The sequence below is a fragment of the Lissotriton vulgaris genome, unplaced genomic scaffold (assembly GCF_964263255.1).
Source record: "Lissotriton vulgaris unplaced genomic scaffold, aLisVul1.2 SCAFFOLD_1728, whole genome shotgun sequence".
Taxonomy (NCBI): domain Eukaryota; kingdom Metazoa; phylum Chordata; class Amphibia; order Caudata; family Salamandridae; genus Lissotriton; species Lissotriton vulgaris.
In genome coordinates, this window is record NW_028250869.1 from 248,027 (window position 1) to 274,332 (window position 26,306).

General features: G+C 51.0%; 1 protein-coding gene across 1 annotated transcript in view; it reads right to left on the reverse strand.

The window, feature by feature from the left end:
* The window catches only part of LOC147663098 (multidrug resistance-associated protein 1-like), a gene marked incomplete at its 5' end in the record, with an annotated part of 456,488 nt that overhangs the window by 170,825 nt on the left and 259,357 nt on the right, over nucleotides 1–26,306 (reverse strand). Inside the window, one exon of the mRNA XM_086950682.1 lies at nucleotides 12,690–12,791. Within this exon, the coding sequence (XP_086806808.1) occupies nucleotides 12,690–12,791 (102 nt within the window). The remainder of the gene's footprint in view (nucleotides 1–12,689; nucleotides 12,792–26,306) is intronic.

Sequence of the window (26,306 nt, forward strand, 5' to 3'; positions counted from 1 at the left end):
AACTTCGGTATCGCGTTATCAAGACATGTCGAGTAAGGTGTCATACGAATCGGGATGATGACCCCCTCACCAATACTGGCGACGAGGTTGGCATTCCGCCCTTCTAGAGGGACACGACATGTACCTAACTGTGAACCCCGGTTAAAGTTAACTGAAGCCTCAGCTCCACAAAATGGATGCTGCCACCACAGACACTAGTCTGACCTCCTGCTGCTGGGAGTCCTTCCAGCGAGGAGGGCTTGGACAAAGGGTTTCCTGTCCGGGGCGGTGTTCGCACCATCCCAGACAGGGTTTTGTGTATCCTGGGTAGGCAGGGCTTTACAAGAAGGTGACTGCGGAGTGGCACCCCGGTGCTCACTACGCATATGCCGGTTAGAACCAGTTCCAGGGGCGCGCAGCCCCTGACCTGGGGAAAGTCCGGCAGGGGAGAGGGGTGTAACTACCCCCCTTCCTAGTCCCACCCCTAGGGCAGGACCAAGTCATGTACCCACCCCTTTCTTTAGGATAAAGGCAAGAGCGGGGACCCTTCCACATTAGATCATCTTTGAATCAAGAATACTTTCTACGAAAGGAACTCTCGACTTCTTCTCAAGATTTCTCCCTTGTGGCTAAGGAGTAGTCACCCTGCATCCGCAGGCACCATCTAAGAACTCTGCGGTTTGCTGCAAGTCCTTCCTCAGGAATCCGACTGCCCAGCTCGACGAGAACCGGCTTCCCTGGCACCTCTGACCTCTACCCACATTGTCAGCTCAGCTGAGATCTGTGGGTGCGACGAGACCTCGAGGGACCGGCCATCATCAAAACCTGCACGCTTTCTTAAACCAGCACGACCACTGAGGGATCCTCTGGTGAGTGCTCTGGGGTCCGAGAAGCCCCGACCCCGAGCAGCTCCAGCGCCGAAGTGCAGCCTCCCAGCATCTCCACGATCTGCGTGGGGCCCTTCTGCTCTTTGCTGTTCAGCACGTTGTCTGGTCACTAGCCGCTGGCTTGTGACCTTCTTGACGACACCCGACAACCAACGCTGCTGATCTGGTTGCTCCAGACTGGCCTTTGCTCCTTTCTGCGAGAGGAGCACCCCGGACCCTCCTGGTCCACTCAAGACGCCATTTTAGGCCCACCACGTGGCCCTGAAATTTGCCAAGGCTTGTTGCCCCAATCCTGGGCCCAGCGACGCCGACAGCATCAACCTTCGTGGGACAGCTCGCACCTCCATCCTGGTCGCCGACAACGCCTCCTGGTCCGTGAGACTGCAGAGCCTAGCGTCGCCCACTCACCTAGTCGAGGTGACGATCATCCGGTGCCCTGCTGGTACCCTCTGACTACTGGCTAGTAGTACGAACTTGGTCCCCTCTGCTTTCAGGTGTCATCTATCTCTGATCCAGGCTTGGATCTCTACGAACTATTTCCACTGGTCGCCGGCCAGCAACTCCTTCCTTCCGGCTCCTGGCTCGTCAGCGAAGACTCCCGACGTCTGTAAAGACTTGTGCAGCCGCAGCCCTTGTGGCTAGGTAACTTCGGCATTTCGGTGCCCGCATAGCCTCCTTATTTAAGGGTCCCGAGTCCCTATCGCTTCCTGTGAGAAGGTGGCCTGATATGCAGTGCTCACTATTCTAGTGAACACTATGTATCAGTCCAGCAACCCTTATTGATGATTGGTTGTAAGTCAACCTTATAGACCAGCTATCCTAGTAGCGTGGATACGAGCAGTCTAAGGCTAAAGACTCGAGAGGGCGTGTTAAGCCAGCTGTTATACCACACATATACCCCTTGAACACCAAGTGAAAGGACACCACACAAGTGTTATGAAAATAAACAGTTATTTATTAAGAATCACAACAGCCCTGTACTCTTTATGAGGACAGGGTACTAAGCACAAACCAAAACTCTTACAAAAATACTTAAGTTAGCACAGTATATACAAATGCCCGAGGGGCACGGAAAACCATATACTTGAAAAGTGGAATGCGAAATTACTAGCAGGTAAGTACAGTACTAATAGGCTTTGAAATCGCTAGGACTTGACTGTAGAATCGTTAGATTAGTTCTAGGAGACCCAGGGGACTCGGGTGCAGTGTGTGCACTCTCACGCGAGATGCGGGACAAAGTCTATGGTAGCTAGATTTCACAAAGTTAGTGTTCTCGGGCGAACCCGACCTGGTAGGAGGAAAACGAAAGTAGATTCTGACCCTTGGATACTGAGGCTATGCTGGGGCACCGAAATGCCGAAGTTACCTAGCACAGGGGCTGCAGCTGCATAGGACTCAAAGGACGTCGGGAATCCTCGTTGACGGACCAGGAGCCTGGAAGAAAGAAGTTGCTGGCAGGCGACCAGTGAAGAAAGTTCGGTGGATCCAAGCCTGGATCGATGGAAGATGACACCTGAAAGCAGAGGGGACCAAGTTCGAGACTACTAGCCAGTAGTCAGTGGGCACCAGGAGGGCACCGGATGGTAGCCACCTCGACTAGGTGAGTGGGTGACGCTGTGCTCGAAGATCTCACGGACCAGGAGGCGTTGTCGGCGACCAGGAAGGAGGATCGAGCTGTCCCACGAAGATAGAAGCTGTCGGCGTCGCTGGACCCAGGATTGGGCAACAAAGCCTTGGCAAATTCAAGCCCACGCGGTGGACCTAAAATGGCGTCTGGAGTGGACCAGGAGGGTCCGGGGTGCCTCTCTTGAAGAAGGAAGCAAGGGCCAGTCTGGAGCAACCAGACCAGCAGCAGTGATGTCGTCGGGCGTCGTTCAGAAGGCCACAAGCCAGCCGGCTAGTAGCCAAACAACGCGGTGCACAGCAAACAGCAGAAGGGCCCCACGCAGATCGTGGAGATGCAGGGAGGCTGATCTTGGATGCTGGAGCTGCGCAGGGTTGGGGCTTCTCGGACCCCAAAGCACTCACCAGTGGAAGACTCGGTGGGCTTGTTACAAAGAAGTCGTGAAGTCTTGGCGATCGTCGGTCCCTCGAGGTCTCGTCGCACTCACAGTTCTCAGCTTTGCTGTAGAGGTGAGTAGAGGTCAGAGGTGCCAGGGAAGCCGGGTCTCGTCGAGCTGGGTCGTCGGATTCGTGGAGAAGGACTTGCAGCAGACCGCAGTGTTCTTAGGATGGTGCCCGCTTGATGCAGGGTGACTACTCCTTAGTCACAAGAGAGAATCTTGAAGAAGGAAATCTTGATGTCTTTCGCAGAAAGTCGTGTCTTGATTCCAAAGATGATCTAATTTGAACAGGGGGCCCGCTCCCATCTTTATACTAAAAAAGGGGGCTGACCCGGTGACTAGGTCCTGCCTATGGGTGGGACCAGGAGGGGGGTGGTTACACCCCTTTCCCCTGCCGGACTTCCCCAGGCCAGGGGCTGGTGTGCCCCTGGAACTGGTTCTGACTGGCCTATGCGTAGTGAGCACCGGGGTGCCACTCAGCAGTCACCTTCCTGAAAAGCCCTGCCTACCCAGGATACACAAAACCATGTCTGGGATGGTGCTAGCACCGCCCCAGACAGGAAACCCTTTGTCCAAGCCTCCCTCGCTGGAAGGACTCCCAGCAGCAGGAGGTCAGACTCGTGTCTGTGGTGGCAGCATCCATTTTGTGGAGCTGAGGCTTTAGTTAACTTTAACCGGGGTTCACAGTTACATACATGTCGTGTCCCTCTAGAAGGGTGGAATGCTAACCCCGTCGCCAGAATTGGCGAGGGGTTAGTATTCCAATTCGTATGACACCTTACTCGACATGTTTTGATAAAGCAATACCAAAGTTAGCATTTAACCGCGAGGATTATAATGCACTTAAGAGTATATGGTATGCGATATCATGGAACAGCTATTAGGACTTGGTTCCGCAAGCTGCAGACAGGCTCAGCTCATGCCAGAGCACCATCTCACACGATTCCAAGCACTCTGCCTTCAGGATTGTCAAGGCCTGCCATAGGAGTGACTGATAGGAATCTGTGTGTCCATTTTAGGGTTAGGTATAGGTATACTACACCTACAGCAAAGGGTGATTACACGACTTTGCCCCAGCTGTCATGCAGCCAGTTGTGTCAAATTTAGGAGGCCAGCCAGGGGTGGCATAATACATGCTGCAGCCCCTGGCAGCCCTGGGTACACCCATGCCCTGAGTTACAGGGTCTGATAGGGTGGCCCAGTACCAATTGGAAATGTACCTAGGGTACATGAAATCCATTTTAAAGAGAGAGCAGTAGGCCTGGGGTCCTGATTGGCAGGGTCCCAGGTCGACTATGTCCAAAACCAGCTAAAACACAGGGCAAAAAAGTTGGGGGCAACCATAGTCAGGATGTACCTTCCTACACTTCCGACTTGCCTTATCGGGTCCGCCCGAGACCACTAAACTTTCCGTGCCCTCGGGCACTTGGATTGATTGTGCACTTTAAGTATTTTCTTAAGAGTTTCGTTGTGTGCTTAGTACCCTGTCCTCATAAAGAGTACAGGGCTGTTGTGAGTTTAATAAATACACTGTTTATTTTCATAACACTTGTATGGTGTCCTTTCACTTGGTGTTCAAGGGGTATGTGATGGTATAACAGCTGGCTTAACACGCCCTCTACAGTTTAGCCCGAAGACTGCTCGTATCCACGCTACTAGGATAGCTGATCTAAGGTTGACTTACAACCAATCACCATAAGGGTCGTTTGGACCGATGCATAGTGGTCGCTAGAATAGTGAACACTGCATATAGGGCCAACTTCTCACACTGAGCCTCTGGGGAGAACATTCTGGTGGGTGCTGTCGCCTGATTGGCTGCAGTTTGGTCTAACATAATGACTAGGATAGTCATGAGTGTGGGAGCTTTTGCTCCTGTAAGCTAAGTCTACTTTACTTCCTGGTTGGTTATTACCAAGGTTTTTGGTTAGTACAGGCATATTATTGCTTTTTTATATACCGTGGGACTCCCACTCCGACGACGGGGAATGATTCAGACATGTGAATCTATGAAAGACAACCCTAATACTGGAGAAAGACAAAATAGCCCCCACCATGTGACAGGAGTGCTAAAATATAACAAAGAAGTGCAAAACACACGGTAATATACTGCGAAAAGAGATATTAACATAACTACGGAAACACATGTGATAGGACATACATTAAACAGTAAAAATGCATTAAGAAATAATAACCAGTAGGACATAAATTATGTTTGTACCAATAGATTGCATGGCTAAAAGAAAACATAAAAAATTAAAAAATGGAAATATGAACTTTGCTGTATCATGGGGACCAGAGTTAATCAGAAGTCAATACTGCATGGATACTGAATCATAAAAAACACAAATGTTCAACCCGATCATTCAACCCAATGGGATGGTTGGAATTCAATTGTTTAATCCAGTAGAATTCAGCTCTTAATCTTTGTTTCACTGGATCCAAGTCTGGGCGTTGCGAGATAGTCTCGAGAACCATGAATTTTAATTGAGAAATTTGGTGACCCACTTCTTTCCAATGGCATGCTAAAGAAGATTTCATATTCCCAAGTCTAATGTTACTCTTATGTTCCGTGATGCAGTTTAAACATTTTGACATCCCTTTCTATGTTTGTTTCTCCTTTTTGGGTGTGTTTAGTAAGTCTTTTAAGTTCCTAGATCTTTGAAATGCAAATGTGATTTTATCGCAAAATAAATTGTTCAAATCAGGATCAGTTTGAATTAGGTGCCAGTGTTTATTGACAATGCGTTTGATTTTGCTCGAATCTGTGGAATATTTCATGACACAGACTGTTTTCTGCTCTGCTTTTCTGGCTTTGGGTTCTAATAAAATGTCTCTGATGATTTTTTGAACCTTTTCCAAAGTGGTTTGCAAAATGTCCGAAGGATAGCCTCTCTGTTCATACTTCAGTGTTTGTTGTTTGAGTGAAAGGTGCAAATCGTCTTCGCTTGACGTAATCCCTTTTAATCTGATGTATTGTGAAGTGGGAAGATGTTTTTTTAAAGGATCTGGATGGAAACCTTGGAATAAGAGACTCGCATTTCTATCTGTAGGTTTGTGAAAAACTTTAGTGCTGATGTAGTCATTGACTAGCATTATTTTTACGTCCAAAAATGCTATAGATTCTTTGGAGATGGTGTGAGTGAACTTGATCCTTTCATTATGGGAGTTCAGTGTCTCAATGTTCCTTTCCAATTGCTCTTTTGATCCTCGCCAAATTAAAAAGATGTCGTCAATGAAGCGATTAAACACTATTAATCCTTCAGTCCATATACGATTGCATAGGATGTGATCTGTCTCAAATTTTTGCATGAAAATGTTCGCATATGAGGGAGCCCCCCCAAAGCACATTGAAGTACCGTTGGATTGATTGAAGAACTGGCCTTTCCATTCAAAATAACTGTGATATAATGCAAATTGTATTAATTCCAAGATCAGAACTTTTTGATACTCTTCAAGATTGAAGTTCAATAAACACCATTCGAGAGCTTCAATGCCCTCTTTATGTGGAATTGAAGTATACAACGCGATCACGTCGATGGTGCATAACCAATATGTACCCCCTTGTTGGAAATTAAAGGTTTTTAGCATGTTCAGAAAAGCCGTAGTGTCCTTGATATATGTCTCACTGGTTTGGACGAGTGGTTGTAGAAATTTGTCGATGAATTTACCAATAGGTTCCGAGATGGACCCGCACGCCGAGACGATGGGTCTAAATGGAGGATTGGTAGGGTCCTTGTGGATTTTGGGCAACATATATAGTTGCGGTCTTCTGGGATATTTCAAATTGAAGAATGCATATGTTTTTTGACTTATCCACTTCATGGTCAATGCATGATCCAGTATTTGTTGCAAGACCTGTTGGTAATCACGTGTGGGATCTCCTGCCAATGGTAGATAAATGTCCTGATTGTGAATATGGTTGTTAACGCTCCTTATGTAAAATTCAGTGTCCATCACTATAAGGGCGCCGCCCTTATCTGCTTTTTGCCCCAGCAATACCAACCACAGTGGTGAGTCTGCGAACTAAGATCACACCAGGAATCCTTGAGAAAAGTACAGCCAAAGAAGCGGTCTCTCCGGACTTGGCTGTCGAGGCAATAGTGCTTATTAAAAGTGTGCAACGAGGCCCACGTAGCTGCCTGACAGATGTCTTGTAAGGGGACACCACGTCCCAATGCCGTAGTGGCAGCTGTCACCCTGGTGGAATGGGCGTGCAGCCCCACCGGAGGCTCCTTTTTTGCCAGAGAATAACAGACTTTAGCACACAAGACGACCCATCGGGAATTAGTCCGCTTGAGTATAGCCCGACCTTTCTTGGCGCCCAGGTAGCCAACAAAGAGCTGGTCATCCACACTGAACTATTGTGTGAGAATCAGGACAAATAAGAGCGAACGTTTTTGGTCCAGACGGTGGAGCCTCTCTTTCTCTCTGGAAGGATGCAGAGGTGGAAACAAGGTGGGCAAAGTGATGGTCTGCCCAATGTCAAAGGCAGTGACAACCTTTGGCAGAAAGGATGGACGTCTTCTGAGCACAACCTTGCCCGGATGGACAGAGAGCAAAGGAAGTTTGCAAGAAAGAGCCTGGAGCTCACTCACTCCCCTAGCAGAGGTGATGGCAGCCAGGAAAGCAGTCTTCAAAGTTAAAAGACGAAGAGGACAGTTGTGAAGAGGATCAAAAGGAGCACACATTAAATATGTGAGAACCACGTTCAAGTCCCACTGTGGCATTACGAAGGGAACAGGAGGGAAAAGATTAGTAATGCCTTTGAGGGATCTATTGACAACAGGGAACTTGAAAAGAGGACTGATCAGGAAGCCTAAGAAAGGCTGAAATAGCAGAAAGTTAGCCCTCGATAGTGCCCAGAGCAGAACCCTGCTGGGCCACAGAAAGAAGGAACAGAAAGACTTCTGAAAGGGGGGCAGAAAGGGAATCCACATCTTTTGCTGTGCACTATTCCACAAACTTGTTACACCTGCAGGCGTACAACAATTTAGTGGAGGTACGCCTGCTGCCAGACATCAGGAGGCTTGTCGAAAGTAATCACCTGCCGCTGCTCAATCTCCACGCAAGAAGGTGGAGACTGGACAGGTTTGGGTGGAGTACTGTCCCCTGCTCCCGCGACAGAAGATCCTCCCGCAGAGGCAGTCGGATCGGGGGATCGATGGTCATACTGACTAGCTTGGGATACCAAACTCTTTGAACCCAGTCCGGAGCCACAAAACTGAATTGTGCCTGGTTGCACCTGATTTTTCAGCACTCTTGGCAGAAGTGGTATAGGTGGAAAGGTGTACAACAGACCGCAACTCCACTTGCAACGAAAAGCGTCACCTAGCGAGTGTCGCCTTGGAAATTTCAATGCGCAGAACTGCTGACATTGCGCGTTCTCTTTGCTGGCGAAGAGATCTAACAAAGGCTCTCCCCCACTATTGAAAGAGACCTTGCGCCACTTCCAAGTGAAGACGCCATTTGTGATCCATCATGCACTTGCGGCTGAGTTTGTCCGCTATGATGTTCAGTGAACCTGCCAGGTGTTGAACCACCAGGGAAATGCCCTGATGTTCCAGCCATGTTCAGAAGCTCAGGGCCTCCTGACATAGGGTCCATGATATCCACCCCACCCTGTTTGTTGCAGTACCATATGGCAGTGGTGTTGTCTGAACACCTGCACTACTCTCCCCTTGACAGAGGTAAAGAATGCCTTCAGTGCAAGTCGGATTGCGCGGAGCTCCAGAAAGTTGATATGAAGCCTGGACTGCGCCGGAGACCAGAGGCTTCTGATCTCCACCTCTCCCATGTGGCTGCCCCATCCCAAGAGAGATGCATCCATCACCACTGTGTGCTACAGTTGGCGAAGGGAGAGGTATTTGACACTGACCCAAAGCCGGTTCATGAGCCTCCACTGAATTTGTTGTGCAGTGCCCTCCGAGATCTAAACTTAATCAGACAGGTTCCCCTGATTCTGCACCCACTGGAACTTCAGGTCCCACTGCAGAGCCCGCATATGCCACCTGGCATGGTTGGTCAGCAGGATGCAGGAGGCCATGAGGGCCAGCAGCCTCAGGATCATTCTGACCGTACCCAGGCAAGGGCTGGAAGATCGGAATCGTAGCCTGAATGTCCCAGGCTCGCTGTTCAGGAGGATAGACCCGAAACTGCGCCATGTCCAGAACCACTCAGATGAAGAGGAGCTTCTGAGAGGGAATCATGTGCGACTTCGGCACATTGATGTAGAACCCCAGCAAATGCAGGAGGTAGGCCGTAGTCTCGAGGTGGGAGAGGACTGCCTGGGGCGAGTCAGCCTTTAATAGCCAGTCATCATGATTACGGAAGACTGAGAGCCTTGATCTGCACGGATGAGCTGCGACCACCACCATCACTTTCGTGAACCCAGAGGGGCTCTGGTAAGGCCAAAGGGGAGCACAGTTAACTGGAAATGCTCGTGGCCTACCGTGAACCGTAGGTAACGCTTGTGGCCGGAAGGGCAGGGTTGTGGAAATATGCATCCTGCAGGTCCAACGCTACCTTCCAGTCTCCAGGGTCGAGGGCAGACAAGAACTGAGCCAGAGTTAACATCTTGAACTCCTCCTTCCAGAGAAAGGGATTGACGTGCAAGATAGGACGCAGGGCCTTATCCTTCTTGGGCACCAGAAAGTAGTGGGAGTAACAACCACGTCCTACTTCTGACGCAGGAACGCACTTGATGGCCCCCTTGGCCAAGGGAGCCACGACTTCCTGTTAAAGAAGTGCCAAGTGATCCCCCAACATGCGGTGGTACTGGGGTGGCATGGCTGGAGGGGTAGTCTTGAAGGGGAGGGAGTAGCCCCATCGGACTATTTGTAAAACCACCTGTCCGAAGTGATGGGGCGCCAGTGGGGGAGGTGATGGCGAATCCTGCCACCCACTGGCGTTTTATGGGCCTTAAAAACCAGACTAGGAAGGTTTGGAGGCACTGGTGGCTGGGGTGGAGGTGGACTGACCCACTCGCTAGCACCCTGACCCAGCTCGCTGGGTCCCACATCCGCGCTGAGACTGTTGCTGCGCAGGCCTGTGGCTCTGAAACGAATGTGTCGAGCGCCCCTTCCGTGGCCACAAAGGAGCAAAAAGGAAAAGGCGGAGGAGGGCGCGTGGCAGAAAGGCTCAAGGACTTGGCCGTAGTCCGCGAGTCCTTAAAGTGCTCCAACGCACTATCTGCTTTGTCGCCCAAGAGGTGATAACCATCAAAGGGCATGTCCATCAAACTGTTCTGGACATCCCCAGAACAACCTGTTGTCCTCAGCCAGGCGTGGCGACTGAGAGCCACCGTAGTGGAAATCGCCCTGCCCAGCGAGTAGGAGGTGTGTAGGCCGCAAAGAATAGTGAACTTGGCTGCATCCCTCCCTTCAGCAATAGCTTGAGAGAGCACTGTCTGTGCCTCCTCCGCACACTGGGGCAGCACGCGCACCACCGTATCCCACACAGAGTGGAAATAACGGCCCAAGAGGCATACAGTGTTCACAGACTGCAGCCCTGAAATGGCGGAAGAAAAAATCTTCTTACCAAAATGCTCCAGTTTCTTGGATTCCTTTTCCTGTGGTGTGGTAGGGAATGCGCTCAGAGACGCAGAGGCTTGGACAACCAAGCTCTCAGGGGTGAGGTGTTGTGAAAGGAAAAAGGGGTCGACCGGGGCCAGGGAATGGCGTTGGGCCACGTTCCTATTGACAGGAGGCCCTGTGTTGGGCCTGGGGACCAGGTGCCCAAAGGAACGTACGAAAGTGCATTGTTAAAAGACAGCAGTGGTTCTGAAGAGGTAGCCGTTGGCTGAAGCATTTCCGTCAGGAGGTTAGTCTTTCGGGCCACTATAGGGAACTCGAGGTAGAGGGCCTCGGCCACCCTAAGCAACACCACTGCTTAACTTGAATCCTCCTCCGTAGCCACGGTAAGAGGAGACAGCATGCCAAGGTCAGGACAGTTATCAAGACCACTGGCATCCCCATAACTCTTCTGCCCAGTGCAGGTCAAACTCACATTGCGCTGTGAGTGTCCTCAGACCCCCCCCCCATTTCTTCCCTTCCTCCGAAGGCTGATAAACATGCCGAAAATAAGGAGGACAGACATAGGGATAGAAATCCACCATCAGCGTCAGAATCTGCATCGAGCGACGCTGTATCCAAATCAGGGCTGAAACCGGGGGCGACGCCATCTGGGAGGCATACCTGGCGCTCTAAGTGCGCCAGGTATGCCCAGACGTGGGTCCTGGGCTCACTGTGCCACTGGAATCAAGCTATCCTGGCTGAAGAGGGGTGAAACCCCGAAACTTGTCTTAGGATGCTTGTTCCCGGTCCAGGGAGGACCTGGCTTGGCAGTTCGGGCTGGACTGTTCCCATGAGGCACAGGGTCAAGAATGATTTGCATATGGCCAGGTCTAAACTGGGGTGGCATGGTGAGGAAAATAACAATGGATTTAACCCAGTTCTCTTGACTGGGGGTGAATGTTTTGATTTGCTCTGCATTCCGTCAATCAATTGTGTGTCCTTTGCTTCTTTTTTTTTTTCACATCAGAGGTGGTGACACAAGGTCAACCGGTGTCGGCCGGGATCCAGGCCCAGATCCAAGGGGGCCTGCAGCGCCAAGGCTGGGGCAGACAGCGATGCCAGCAGTAAAAGGCTAGAACCCCAGTCCGGCCCACGGGGCCCGAAGTCGCTCTGGCCGGGCCAGACGGCCCAAAGAGGCGAGCCATGGCTGAAAAATTCCTGCAGCAGGGCCAGTAGGCCGGAGAGGACTGCGTAGGCTCCGCCGGAGCCATGGGGGAGGCACCACCCATACCCTCAGCTGCGACGGGCAAGTGGAAGTCTGAGAGCAATGGCGCTTCTTCGACTTCTTGGAATACTTCTTATTACCTGACCCTAAGTGCGAAGATTTTGATCCCGATGAACGGTGGTGACAGCTCTGCGACCAGTCCCTCGACATCCCGCAGGACCGGGACCTTGAGAGACGTGGAGCAGACTGCCTGACTTCATGCAACATTCGGGACCGCTCCCGCAAAGTCTTCTGCGCCATGGCCCGGCAGTCGGAGCAGGACTTCGGGCCATGGTCGCGCTCCAGGCAGTAAAGAGACACGCGGTGCGGGTCCATCACCGACATCATGCGATGACAGTCCCAGCAGGTCTTGAAGCTGTGAATCCCTACTGCACCATGAGTCAATCGATTAGAAAAATAGAGATAAAAAGCCTTGAAAAAACTGTAAAAAAGTGACTGGGGGTATCACTCTCAGTATCTGGGCTTGCTGGCGCAGAAAAAGAACAAACTGAGGTCAGCGCACGGGGGCGGCGTCTAAGTAGCTGCCGTGACATCATCTCGGTGACCACGGCGCCAACGACTGACAAGGAGCCGCACAACGCCACCTTCCAACGCGCAGGGGTACTGCTGCGGAAAACTTTCCAGATCCAGTCGGACGCCAGGGGTAATTCCAAGGTAAGGAATCTATCACTAATGTGTTTCTTTCAGATCTGTGTGAATGGCAATGCATTGTCTTAAAATTCCATTGTGTGCTAGGCTCAACTGTCACAGTTGGAAAAACATGGAGTTTCATCTTCTGGAAATGACATTCTATTAATATGCAAGTCCACAAGACCAAGTACTTACACAGATTTTAAAATAAAAAGCTTGTGAAACAGGTCCATACAGAAACTAATCATGCAGTTTAACTAGCAATGCACAATTTCTTACTATGCACAGCACTATTTCATTAAAAGCAAGCACACTGAGCCATATTTTCTCATACCTCCTTTTCCATTTCTGAATATTCTTTGACTCTTTCAACTGCAACAATATTAGTTTCCAACTCGGAAGACATGCGTACCAACCAGTTAAGATAGGCTGTCACCTGCATAAAACAAAGGAAAAACATTGTCATACATTTCATAACTCAAACGTCCATGAGTAAATGTAAATTAATCAGTAGAACAGGGAACCTCCGAGCTGACGAATCTGAAAATGAAAGTAGAGAGGCACTTATGTATTCTAGCTGCAATCAACCCTGAAAGCGCCGAAGTGTTTTTGTTGGAATGATAGCCTGACATTCCACAGGTAGCATTTGGTTTGTAGTTTGGCCACGTAACAAATGTTTTGGCATTCTGTGTGATTGCCGGAGAGGTGCTTTATCACACCATTTGGAGCTGTGGTAACATGTAGTGGAGTGAAGCAGAGAAAGATATTCTGTTCAAACTCACAAAGCACTGTTGTGAATATTTGGGAGGGCATGTATTGATAAGCATGGTTTAAATAGGAAGTGTTTGGTGGTAAGCATAATTTAATATTTGACATGAAATGCACCAATACCATAGACATCCACCTTTCCACGAACTCCGACTACCTCGCCACCTTCTTCCACAGCAAGATCATAGCTATCTAGAACAGCTTCGCAATCCAGGACCCCACCCATCCCAACCGCAACCACTGCACTTGAATGCTCCATATCCCAGCCAATCCTGCTCAACTGGACCAACCTAACCACAGACAACATCCTAAGGATCATTAAAACTATCCACTCCGGAGCACCCTCGGACCCCAATACCCCACAACATTTTTCACCCGAGCCGGCGCCACCATCACCCCCGAACTCTGCCACACCAACAACTGCTCCATTGAATCCGCCACCCTTCCTGAAGTCTGTAAACTCGCAGAGGTCAAGCCCCTGCTGAAGAAACCCTCTGCTGACCTGATGGACCTTAAGAACTTCAGACCCATCTCTCTGCTCCCCTTTCAAGCCAAAGTCATTAAGAAGGCCATCAACGTCCAACCCACGGAATTCATCGAAACTAACCACACCCAGGAGTCGTTCCAAGCAAAGGGGGGCATCCCGGGATGAGGATTTCTCTCTTTGCCTAGTTAAGCTTCAGGCAGCTGTCCTCCATCCATTTGGCGAGGTCTTTCATTACTTTGTGGAATTTGTTACTTGCGACAGTGGGTTTTTTTGGTGAGGGAAATAATCAGCTGGGTGTCGTTGGCATAGTAGAAGATGTTGAGCCTGTGGTTCCGGACTATGGCTGCGAGGAGGGCCATTTAGACGTTAAAGATGGTGGGGCTGAGGGAGGAGCCCAGAGTTACTCCGCAGCTCATCTCTGTCTGTTTCAAGAGGTACGTGGGAGTCTATCCCTTTGTGTTCTGCCGGTGAGGAAGGAGCGGATCCAGCTGAGGGTCTTTGATACCAGCGCCATCGAGTCTGGTATCTGTGGGGAATTGGGACAGTGTCGAAGGCCCCCAATTAGTCCAGTAGGAAGAGGGCTTCTGTTTCGCCTTGGTCGAGGAGGGAGCGGATGTCGGCGAGGAGGGTGGTGTTGGCGCTTGGATTGCTTCTGAATCTGGATTGGGAAATGTCCAGGAAGTGGTTGGGTTCGATAAAGTCGGGGAGCTGGGCTTTGATGGCTTTTTCGATGACTTGGCTGGGAATGAGAACAGGGAGATGGGCCTGAAGTTCTTGAGGTCCATCGGGCCAGGAGAGGGTTTCTTCAGGAGAGGGTTGATCTCTGCTTGTTTCCAGTTGGGGAAGGTGCCTGTCTAGAGGTAGCAGTTGATGGCTCGGCATAGCTCGGGTGCGATGGTGGAGGTAGCTCTGTGGAAGATGCAGTGCGGGCAGGGGTATGAAGGTGTTCTGGAGTGGATGCTTTTTATGGTCGTTATGGTGTCGTCTGTGGTGAGTGGGGACCAGCTGTGCAGAGTTTGTCGGGTTGGGGGGTCTGGAACAGATCCAGAGTTCCCCAGGGCTCCTCTCTGAGACTCACCCTCTTCAACATCTACATAGCCCCACTCGCAGCCATCGTCAGACAATTGTCTCAAAATAGTCTACTACGCCAACGACACCCATCTAATTCTCACCCTCACTGACGAACCAACAGCCGCTAAGAGCAACTTCCATGACAGGATGAAGGTAGCAGTCGCCTGGAGGAAGATCCTACTCCTACCTCGCTGTGAAGACCTGGAACTCCCTGCCTTCCAGGCAATCACCATCACTGCCTCAATTCAGGAAGGACCTGAGGACCTGGCTCTTCAACTGAACTGCAGCCCCCGCCCTCCAAGCGACGTGAGACCCTCACAGGTGATTAGCAGCGCTACGCAAGAACCCTGATTGAATAATTAATTGACTGCTGCCAAGTAACCCACTCCTGGCGAGCTATGGAAAATAATAGTCCAAAAGAGCTACACCTAAGGTCTGTATTTGTGCAATACTAAGCCTTGGCCATTGGGACAATGTGATCCCATGAGGGAAGTGTTCCCAGAAGTCATGATAACGAAGACATTTTGAAATAGTTAATGGGTATTGTTTCACATGTAACTATAAAACCATCATAAAGTTACTTGTAAATTCAATTGAGGATTGTATTGTTTTATATTAGTTTCTGTTAAAACTAAACCAGGTTATACAGATGCCAGACATGGTACAGTAGCAAAAGGGGCAGAGACACATCAATGAGAAAAGGGAAGACAAATGTCGAACATGTATGGCAAGAATGACTCTACAAAGTGTCATGCAAACACTGACATCAATGGGGGTCAATATAGGAAGTGTCAGCTCAAATAAATAAATAAATGTGCATCGTCCAATGTCTTCCAAGAGTTCATTTTCCATCATTAACCTTTGTAATTGAATTTACTAAGAGTTGAATCCAAAGAATGTGCTTTTTCTTGCAATGCCGTGCCAAAACTTGTTTAGTGAACCCTGGTCCGTTTGCTCTATCACATCCTAAGACACAATAGCACCCTCATTTCATTACCCACTTTGGTAACAATCTATCCGTTAGAGACATATGTTCATTGTAGATTCCTTACCTTAGAATTCCCCCAGGGTGCCAGTCTGGATGTAGATATTTTTGTTTAGCAGTATCCCTGGGTGTAGATAGGTAGCATCAGTCGACTCCACGTCCATTGTTGGCGTCGGTCACCGGGATAACGTTGTGGTGCCTACATAGACGCCGCCCCTGCACTCTGTCAGTTCTGACACTACTTTCCACACAAGAAGCGCAGAGCCATGCAAGATACAGACCACTGGAACACCACAACTAGGGTGCTGTGTGGGAGTCCCCATCCCCAGAAATCAATTTGAAGAGCGAGGAGGATGGGTGGGGCGGTAAGGAATCAACAACTAACATGTGTCTCTTACAGATGCATCGTTACCAAAGATAAGTAACTTGTTCATCTGAAAGAGACCGTTGTAGACTCCTTCCCCCTAGAATAGATACCCCTCCGGGAGGAGGGTTTGTGAACAAAGTTTAGAAGAGAAAATCCTGCAGGATCGAAAGGGCAAAATAGAAGTCCCTCCGGAATTGGCTGTCCAGTAAGTAATGTCTGGTGAACGTGTGCAGAGATGCCCACGTTGCAGCCTGGCAGATATCAAGGAGTGGGACTCCACGAGCCAATGCAGTGGTTGCTGCCGTAGCCCTAGTGTAATGAGCACGCAACCCCGTCTGGAGGATCCTTCTTTGCATATCAAATCTTTTTGCAAAGGACAACTCTAGGAGGCTGGCTTAATATATGGTACTCACTTAAGTGTGGCACCCTGCACTAATCCAGACAACCTTTATGGTGATTTTAGTGGTCTTAGACAACCTTAGAAAGCTCTGTAAGTGGTAGATGTGGTGAGCAGCCTTCAGGCTTGGTCCAAAAGGAGTGTAAAGCAGCTTGTTTTACCAGATCTTAAACTTATTGGTGTAGGTTAAGTGAAAAAGAACCACACAGAGTATACATAAAAATATGTATTTACTATCACACTCACTAACACACTACAATATCTCCTACCTGGAGATCTGATACAATGCACACAATGTACGAGTTACTTACCTTCGGTAACGATGTATCTGGTAGAGACGACTCTAGCTGCAGATTCTATAACATAGAATTACCCACAGGCGTGAGACTGGATCCGGAAAAAAAATCTGTCACAGCATCCCTGCGAGCCCCGGGGATGGCACCACGTGACTCCACCCTGACGTCATCTGCGTTCGTGACATCAGCGAGTCCCACCCCGGCGCGCCTAAGTCAGTTTTCTTCAGAGAACTTTTCCGTGCCACAACGAGGAGCCATCACAAACATAACTTTGAGAATACTGGACAGTGTGCGAAAACCCAACTAAACAGAAGGGAAAGAAACAAATGGTGAGGAACAGCACAATCCAGAATAATTCCAGGTACTAAGGCACCAAGTCATGAAATGAAACAGAGCGCAGCTACCATATGCAAGCCTGCAGACAAATATAACAGCCGCCCCGGGGGCAAGAAGCATGGGAAAAAAATGAGCAACAGACGAAGAGTTCTGCAACCACTGCCCAGAACAAAGAAGGGTTCCAAGGCCAGAACGGAAGAGCAACGTCAATTCAGCCCCAGACAACACCAGCAGGGAGGATCTCCTAACAAGAACTGAGGGTCGAGACCCAGCCAAGGGACATTACCCAAGAACTGCGAGAGTCAGAAGTGCTAGCAACACAAGGAGGCAGAGCACGAGCCAACCCTGCATTGGAGACCAAGGTGCAGGGGTGCATAAGTACCCAGGAATTCATCACCCAACCACCAGAAAGTAAGGAATGGAGCAACAGCAAGGCCAGCATCCCCCTAGGAGGGGAGTAAGACAGGGCCCTCGCAGAGGACAGCCGTCCTGAGGCAGGTGAGTGGAGAAGACCAAGGAAGGGTCCTCGCAGAACGGGGAGGAAGGGCGGGTCGTGAAGGAATCTGCGTCTAGAATCGTCTCTACCGGATAAATTGTTACCAAAGGTAAGTAACTCGTACATCTGATAGAGACTACTAGCCGCAAATTCCTTAACATAGAATAGATAACCTAGCCATACCCAAAGGGGAGGAGGGTCTGTGAGAGGACCCGCACAGCCTGGAAGAATACAGGGCCCCACAGGGGACGAGTCATAGGGACAGGGAGAATCCAGCCCCGCTCCAGGCAGAAGAGAACCTCACCAGCTGAGTCACCAGCTGAGAAGACAACAGAGCCCCACAGGGGATGTGTGAAGCATAGGAGAGGTGCGGCCCAACCCCCACCGAGTAAAAGAAAGCAAAGACAAGACAAATGGAAGACAGTATACCCCAAGCCCTGTCAAGGCACCAGTAACACCCGCCAGAAGCCCAGAGGAATAGACAACAGCAGAGGAATACCAAAGAATCACACCAAGACTCCAAGGAGAAGAGGCAGAACAGAGACACAGCCCTCCACTGGAACACACACGCAGTGAAAGGGACTGTTGAACCGGACACAGCCTGAAGTTAACAGGCAAGGCAGGAACGACGCCTCCAGCAACAAAGCAGGCATGGGAAGAAAGACGTAGTCTCGAAAAGCCCCAGGGAAAAAAAAGGTAGGAGCACAAGTACCCACGTCAAGGTCCCCGGTCGAAGACCAGCAGAGCAAGCAGTGCAACTGACCACAGACAAGCGGCCGAACCCAGCGCCAAACCACATCGAGCACCAAGAAAGGGCAAGGGCCAGGGAAATCTCAAACGACCCAAAGAAGGGGACCGTTCCAGACAGAAACCAACCCACGAAAAAAGTGGGACCAGCCAGAAGATAAGAGGAGAAACAATTAGGACGGGTCCAACTGTCAACACAGGAAAGCATCTCCCCTGGAACACCAGACAGAGGACCAGGCCAAAACGGCAGGCAGGAGGGTGAAAACACCACAGCACAACGCCGAAGACGGCATACCAAGCCAGTCAATCGACACATCAGATACCTAGATAGACAGAACTGAAGCAGCGGCAGCTACGCCCAGGTAATGACAAAGAAACCGCACCAGCGGAATACGACACCAGGAAAGGCAAGAACACGCAAGGAGAGTCCACATCCTCCCAGTGAAAAACAGAGCTATTTAATAGCTACAAGTACCCCACATGGGGTATGACACATCCCAAGAAATGTACAGGAACCACTCTTAGGGAAGATATCCCTAATCAGATAACAAAACTATAAACCTGTGGCAAAAACCACAGAAGGCTTAGTAAGCGGCCAAAAAGTATACTCTTGCCAAAAAAGGGGGCTGAACCTGCAGCCAAAGGAAGAAGTGGGCCAACCAAGGGACCCCAAGGGAACAGCAAACCACACAAAGAGTAAGGGACACTCCAACCCCAGATTCCAGGAGGAGGGAGGAGTGGTGAGGAGGAGGAGGAGTGAGGAGGAGGAGGGGGAGTGAGGAGGAGGAGTGAGGAGGAGGAGGAGGAGTGAGGAGGAGGAGGAGGAGTGAGGAGGAGGAGGAGGAGTGAGGAGAGAGGAGGAGGAGGAGGAGAGGAGGAGGAGGAGGAGAGGAGGAGGAGGAGAGAGGAGGAGGAGGAGAGAGGAGGAGGAGTGAGGAGGAGGAGGAGGGAGGAGGAGTAGGGAGTAGGGAGTAGGGAGGAGGGAGGAGGGAGGAGGGAGGAGTAGGGAGGAGGGAGGAGGGAGGAGGGAGGAGGGAGGAGTAGGGAGGAGGGAGGATGGGGGTGGGGGAGGGGGGTGGGGGGAGGGGGGTGGGGGGTGGGGGGAGGGGGGAGGAAGGAGGGGGGAGGGGGGAGGAGGGAGGAAGGAGGGAGGAGGGAGGAAGGAGGGAGGAGGGAGGAAGGAAGGAGGAAGGAGGAGGGAGGAGGGAGGCAGCCCGCAAGAAGACACTGAATGGCGGAGTCTGCATGAGTAAAACAGAAGGACCCCGTCAAAGGGCAGATAAACCAGACACGCTCTAATTTTTTCTGGAAAGACAGCATCGCGCAGCTAAGCATGGCGACGGAGAGCCACAGAGGTGGCCATAGCACGGCCGAGAGCATCTGCAACATCGAAGCCCGCACGAAGAATAAACGCTGCCAACTCCCTACCATCCAACACAAGTCCCGCAGATCAGCACAGGCACCCTTGTGGGAGACATGAGAAAAGAAGGGACTCAACAGATTCCCACAGACTGGAAGTAGCCCGGGTCAACACACACAAAGTGTTAAGCGCCCGCAAAGCAGCACTGGAAGAAGCAAAGACATTACACCCCCATGAATACAACCACCGGGCCTCCCGAGAAGAAGGAAACAACACTATAGGCAAACAAAGAAAGGTATTCCGCATAAAAGAGCCTTGAGTAGAAGGGTGGAAGGATAGCCAGACAGGGTCATGCAGAGCAGGGCGGTGGTGATGCAGAAGCGCCTGAGGCACCAGATCACCCATGGCAGGGTGCACCCATAAGAATTGTGGAGTGACGCTTCAAAAGGAAGGGACAACTCCCGTCCACCAGAGCCCTGGTGGAGAACTTCCAAAAGGATGTCCGTAGGAAACAGAGTGACAGGTTCACCCATCCGCGGAATACCAGCGGCTGTGGAAATAGCCCGAACGAAGGCAACACTGGCCTCAGTAGGGAGTTGCGGAGGAGAAAGTAATTCCTCCGTGGGCGATGGCTGCAGAGTGAGCCGTCCATCCTCAAGTCCAGAGGGGAGCGGTCAGCCCCAGAATAGAGTAGCATACAGAGAAGAATGGGGGACCTGAGGGGCCTCAGGGGAAGGTGGAGAGGCCGATGGAAAAGCCAGCTGCAAGCCACGGAAAGAAGGGTTCAAGGATTCAGGCCGTGTGGTTGGCGAGGAGCCCTCCCTGGAAGATGCCGGTGAACAGGCAACAATACGGCACCCAGTCTCCGGGGAGGAACACACCAACAGATGACAGACCTCTGGAGAAGGGACCTCAGGAGACCAATCAAGAACCCAATGCCGGCGCTGCTCCGTGGAGTCTGCCATCGGCACCTGATAGAAGTCGACTGGCGCTGGAGTGGACATTCGTGGTGCCGGGTCGACTTCTGCCACCACGTGCTCTCCGGGAGAATGGGGCAGGGTCGACGCCGGAACGGCAATGGAGCGGCGCCGGCTCGGCCTCAGAAGGGGCAACTGCCCGCGTCGAGGACCAAGAGGGACTCTGGAAAGCACCCCAGGTCCCGGTTTCCACCCGCGACTCCACCTGAGCCGGCCAGGAAAGATCCCGGCGATGAAATGGCACCTGCTCGACCTCTGGCGAGGCACCCGCCTGCTCAGAGGACAGAGGGGGGCTTGAGGGCAAGCCCGGAGTCCCGGCGATCTCCTGTGATGCCACAGGGAGCCCCGTAGGGATTTGCGGCGAGGCAGGGATGCCAGGTGCCTAAGAGGGGAGCCCCGAAGGACCACAACTCGACGACACTAACCTCCTACGACCTGAAGCCGAAACCATTGGTGCCGGGGCCGGAGCCGCCGGCGACTCAGCGGAAGTCCCATCACGAGGCAAGGGATCCGCCGACATATCAGGGGGTGGAGGAAGGGCCAAAGAAGCCTGCAGAGCCGAAGCATAGGCTGTCATTTAGGCTCTAATCGCCTCTGCGCCAGAAAACGGTGGGTAGGAAGGCGATAGGCAGGGGTGCATGTCTTAGGGGGAGCCGGCGCCCACCGCGGAAGGAGGACAGGGCCTCGGAGACAAACTGAAGGACCTATCAGCCGATGAGCCACGCCCCTGGGGAATTGGTGAGAGACGATGTCGCAGACGAAACCGGCAGCTCCTTGCCTCCGAGGTAGGGGACGGACGCTGGGATGACACGGACCTGGACAAGCACGGCAACAGCAACTTCATCCGCCGCTCCCGCAGTGATTTAGGCTTAAGGTGCTGGCAGGCGTCGCAGCCCTTCGATTCGTGGTGCTCACCTAGGCATCACATGTAAATCGGGTGAGGATCCATCACCGACATGGGACATGCACAGGAGGTACACGTCTTGAAGCCCGAAGGCATACGCACACTGTTCCACCAACGCCAAACCGTGAAAAAAAAGAGTAGGCCTGAAAACAGGCCAGGACACAATCCGGATATGTGTTGCAAGCGGAAAAGAGAAAAACCTGAGAAAGGCGCGCGAAAGTGTGGGACTTATGTATCCTCGCTGACGTCACGAACGCGGACGTTAGGGCGGAATCACGTGGTACCGCTCCCCCCCCCCCCGCCCCCCCCGCGCGCCCGCGCAGGGATGCTGTGAGCAGAAAAGTTTTCTGGATCCAGTCTCACGCCTGGGGGTAATTCTACGTTACGAAATCTGTGGCTAGCAGTCTCTATCAGATACTATGCAATAAAAACAGGTAAGTAGCACAGGTACATAATGGTCACCAGGAAGACCAAACCATATATTAGAATAGTGGGATGCGAACCACGAATGGAGTGAAGACTGTATCTAGAAGATGTAGTAGTGCTGGGGATGAAAGGAAGCACCCGAAGTAAGTACCCAGGAACCCCACGGAGGCCGTGTGCAGTGGGAACACGACTGCATGCTCAATTCAAGTATATGGGTCAGTCGCAGTTCCAACTTTAAGGAAGATGGACCCCTCCCAGTGGACCCTGAAGAAAGCCTGTGGAAGACACAAGGTTGGAGAGCCACACCACCTGTGGATACCCTAGGAATCAAGATACCTACATCAGGGAAGCTGGGGGCATAGGTGTGAAGTTGCATCGGGAACCGCCGTCAAACCCAATGGAGGACGTCTGGAAGATGCCACGGGCGAAGAAGGTGAAAGTGTCCAGTGGAACTTAAAGGTGGATTCAGGTTGAGAAGTGCCTGCAAGCAGAGGGGACAGAGTATATGCCACTCAGGAGTGACCACGAGGCACGGAAGACAAATGCCCACAGATGTCGGGCGATGCTGGAGAATTGACAATGACCTTGAAGCTGCAGCTGTGTGGACCAGGCGATGTTGTGAACACCAGGAGCTGGTCACAAGCTGTCTCACGCTGGTTGACAAGAGCTGAATGGTCGGTGTCTATCGGGAGTACCAACAAGCCTTGGCAACCGCAAACAACGTGCCAAGTCAAAAAGGTGCAGAGTTAGGACCAGCCAGCTCCATGAGACTCACCACAAGCAGGGGAGACGGAGTAGACCCCAAGCAATCAGGGGAGCCTACTGGAGTCATAGAAGACCTCGAGAGGACCCACCGGTCAGAGGCACAGGAGTCGCAAGAGGACCTTGAGCAGCTCACCAAAGATATAGGCCCATGGTGCAAGGGATGAGGTCAGGATTAAGATCGTGGCTGAAAGCTTTTTGGGCCTCGAAATTCAGAGAAAGAGATCCAACCAACCTTGGCAATGGCAAGTTGACGCGGTACACAGGGGTTTGGTTCCGGCGAGGGATACTGGCCTCAAACTTGAGAGGACAGTGCAAGCCTCGAGGGACTAGCAGAACCACCACCTGTGTTGCTGAGCCTTTCAGAGTCTGTGGGAGCCCAGGAGCAGCAGACCGGTTAGCTTTGTTGCGGGTCTGCAGTTGCAGGGAAGTGACTTTCACTTCAAAGGAGATTCCTTCAGGTGTCTTGGAAGTCCACAGGCCTTGGAAGGTTCCTGCAGGGAGCACGGGCACAAACGTTGCAGCGGACGAGCAGGACGAGGAGATAAGGCGCAACAGAAGCCTTCCCAGTTGCAGTCTCGGTGCCCAGACCAAAGTCCAGAGTGCCCAGACAGTCAAAGATGAAGTGGTGTGTTGATCTGATTCTTGTCCCACGACGAATCTCAGGACCCACCCACAGGTAAATCCTTAAGTGCCCTAAGGGAAGGGTTGGGACGATTCAGGTGTCCCTCCCAGAGGAGGCGCTGGACATTGGGGAGGATACTCCGATGTCTTTTGTCCAGTTTCGCCAAAGAGCAAGAGCCAACAACTCCCTGAACTGGTTTGAACAAGAAGATGCAAGGAGGACACCAAGTGTGCACTTTCAACAGTCTGTGGCACTGGCAAGCACCCCACTCTGCCCCAATACACTAAACCATATCTAGGAGGTGGTCACACCTCCCTGTGACAGGATATCTATGGTTCTGCCTTCCCCTGCTTGAGCTTCCCTAGCTTGCTGTCCGGTTCTGGAGACTGGTTTCAGGAGCACCGAGGGCCTTGCGGAGAAGTTTTAGAGTGCATGGAATCCTACACCCACACTGTTTAGTGTGTAGGGGTAGGATTCCAACATGTTTGATATCAAACATGACTGGGTTGATTAAAGCTAGTTTAGACATGATCATCACGTAATGACGAAGAAATGGAACCGCTGCACTCCAAATTAAACTGAGTAGATCTGCTAGGTAAACAATTACTTGGTGTAAGGGTGCTCAAGGTGATCGCCTCCTGTCCAGTGAGGCGCAAATCAAATAAACTGCAGTGAACCTTACAGGTGTAAGGATGTTGACTTGAGCACGCCTATAGGCAAAATCAATTGCTGCGGTATAACGCAAATAAGTTATCAAAAGTAGTAGATTAGATATTCTGATGTTTAATTCTGATTTTTGAGTCAATCAGTAGGATAAGTCATATTTCATCATATGATTCAGAATTCTGTTTGAAGAATAAATTCAGGTGGTAGCAATACAATCACAGGTATCGAAATGTATTTGATTCATAATTTTGTAGTAAACGCCCCGTAATGACACAAGGCTACTCTGTATATCGTAATAACTGATGCACTTGCAACCCGGGAGAATTGACTCCAAAGGTTGTAGGGGTGTCCGGCTCATGCAGGGGAACCGTCACACTAAGAATCGAGCACCCTGCCTTCAGGACTGAAAGGCCTGCCTTAGAGGTGAAATATAGGTTTTAAGTGTAGTGACCTCGGATATAAGGAAACTTACATCTGTCGTAAATGGTGCTAGCACCAGCTTACTCAAGCTGCAATGGCAGGCCTGTAGACACAGTGTGAGTGGTCTTTCATGGGTGGCATAATGCATGCTTCAGCCCACGGGAGACCCCAGGTGTACAATATACTTGGGACTTCTAATAGTACACCAATAGCCAATCTTTGGTGTACCCAAGTACTTAGCATAGTCAATTTAGAGGAGAAAGCACAGACTGGGGTACTGGATAGCAGGATACCAGTCAGACTAGTCAAAAACAGCGTAACACCAGGCAAAAAGTGGGGGTAACCATGATAGTAGATCCAATAAAGAGTTGATCATTCACCTGGACAGCTCTGGTGCAGTCAAGGTACAATGACAGGGCACGTCTAGGGTCCAGACAGTAGAGTCTCTCCTCATCCTTGGAAGAGGGGGGGGAGGAAAGATGTGGAAAAAAGGTGAGCAAAGTGATATTGTCCTACCTAAAATGGTGTAGTCACTTTAGGAATAAACAAAGAACTACAGCCTCGTTCTAAGCACCACTATGTCCAGATGCACAGGGAAGAAAGGGGGCTTGGAAGACAGCTTGACGCTCACTCACCCTGCGGGCAGTGTTGAGTGTGAGGAGTCAGAGGACAGTTATGAAGAGACTCAAAAGCACACACAAGGTATTTGAGAACAAGAGTCAAGTCCAACTGGGGCATTATGAAAGGTGATGAAGGAAACTAATTAGTAATGCTCCAATAGGAGACTTGAACAAGGATGGCTGATCTGGCAGCCGAATAAAAGCAGAGAAAGGTGCAAGATAACCTTTGAGCGTGCCCAGAGCAGAGCCCTGCTGGGCCAAAGAAATTGCATACAAAAAGGACCTCTAAAGGAGGGGCAGAAATGTAATCCACAGCCTTTGTTGAGCACCATGCCACAAACTTGTTCCATCTCCAGGCATTTACCGATTTATTGGAGGGATGACAGGCTGCCAAGATGACTTTACAGACTTTGGGAGGAAGGTCGAAAGCTGTCAACTGTCGCAGCTCAATCTCCACGCCAGGCGATGAGACTGCACAGGTCTGGGTGGAGAACCATCCCCTGCCACTGCAAAAGAAGATCCTCCCGAAGGGGCAGTCTGATCAGGGGATTGATGGCCATGCTCAGAAGCTCGGAGTATAACTTTAGCTGGATAGCGCTTAATCTTCTTCAGCACTCGGACCAGAAGTGGTGCAGGCGGAAAAGCATACAGGAGGCCGCAGTTTCACTCGTGATGAAAATCGCTGCCGAGCGAGTGCCGCCTTGGAAACTCATACACTCAATACTGCTGACATTGCGTATTCTCTTCAGTGGCAAACAGATCTAACCAAGGCTCTTTCTACCACTGAAAGACTTGTACCACCTCAGAGTGAAGACGTCATTACTGATCGACCAAGCATGGACTGCTAAGTTCATACGCCTTGGCATTCAGAGATCACAACAGGTGTTGAAGCACCAGGGTCATGCCCTGATGTTCCAGCCAAGTCCAGAGGCGAAGAGCCTCCTGAAAAGGGTCCACGACCCCACCCTGTTTGTTGCAGTACCACATGGCGGTGGTGTTGCCTGTGAACACCTGCACCACTTTCCCTTTGACAGAAACCGAAGCATATCGTCCGGACGGTAGAACCACACAAACTAGAACAACAACCCTCCTGTAGGGTTGCGCGAGTAGCCCAGATGCAAGAATCGCAAGTAGGCAACGGGCCAAAAGAGGCACTAAGCAAGCGGGACATCCATATAGGAGCACTTAGGCAAGCAGACCGGTGGTGTTGCCGGTTAACACCTGCACCACTTACCCTTTGA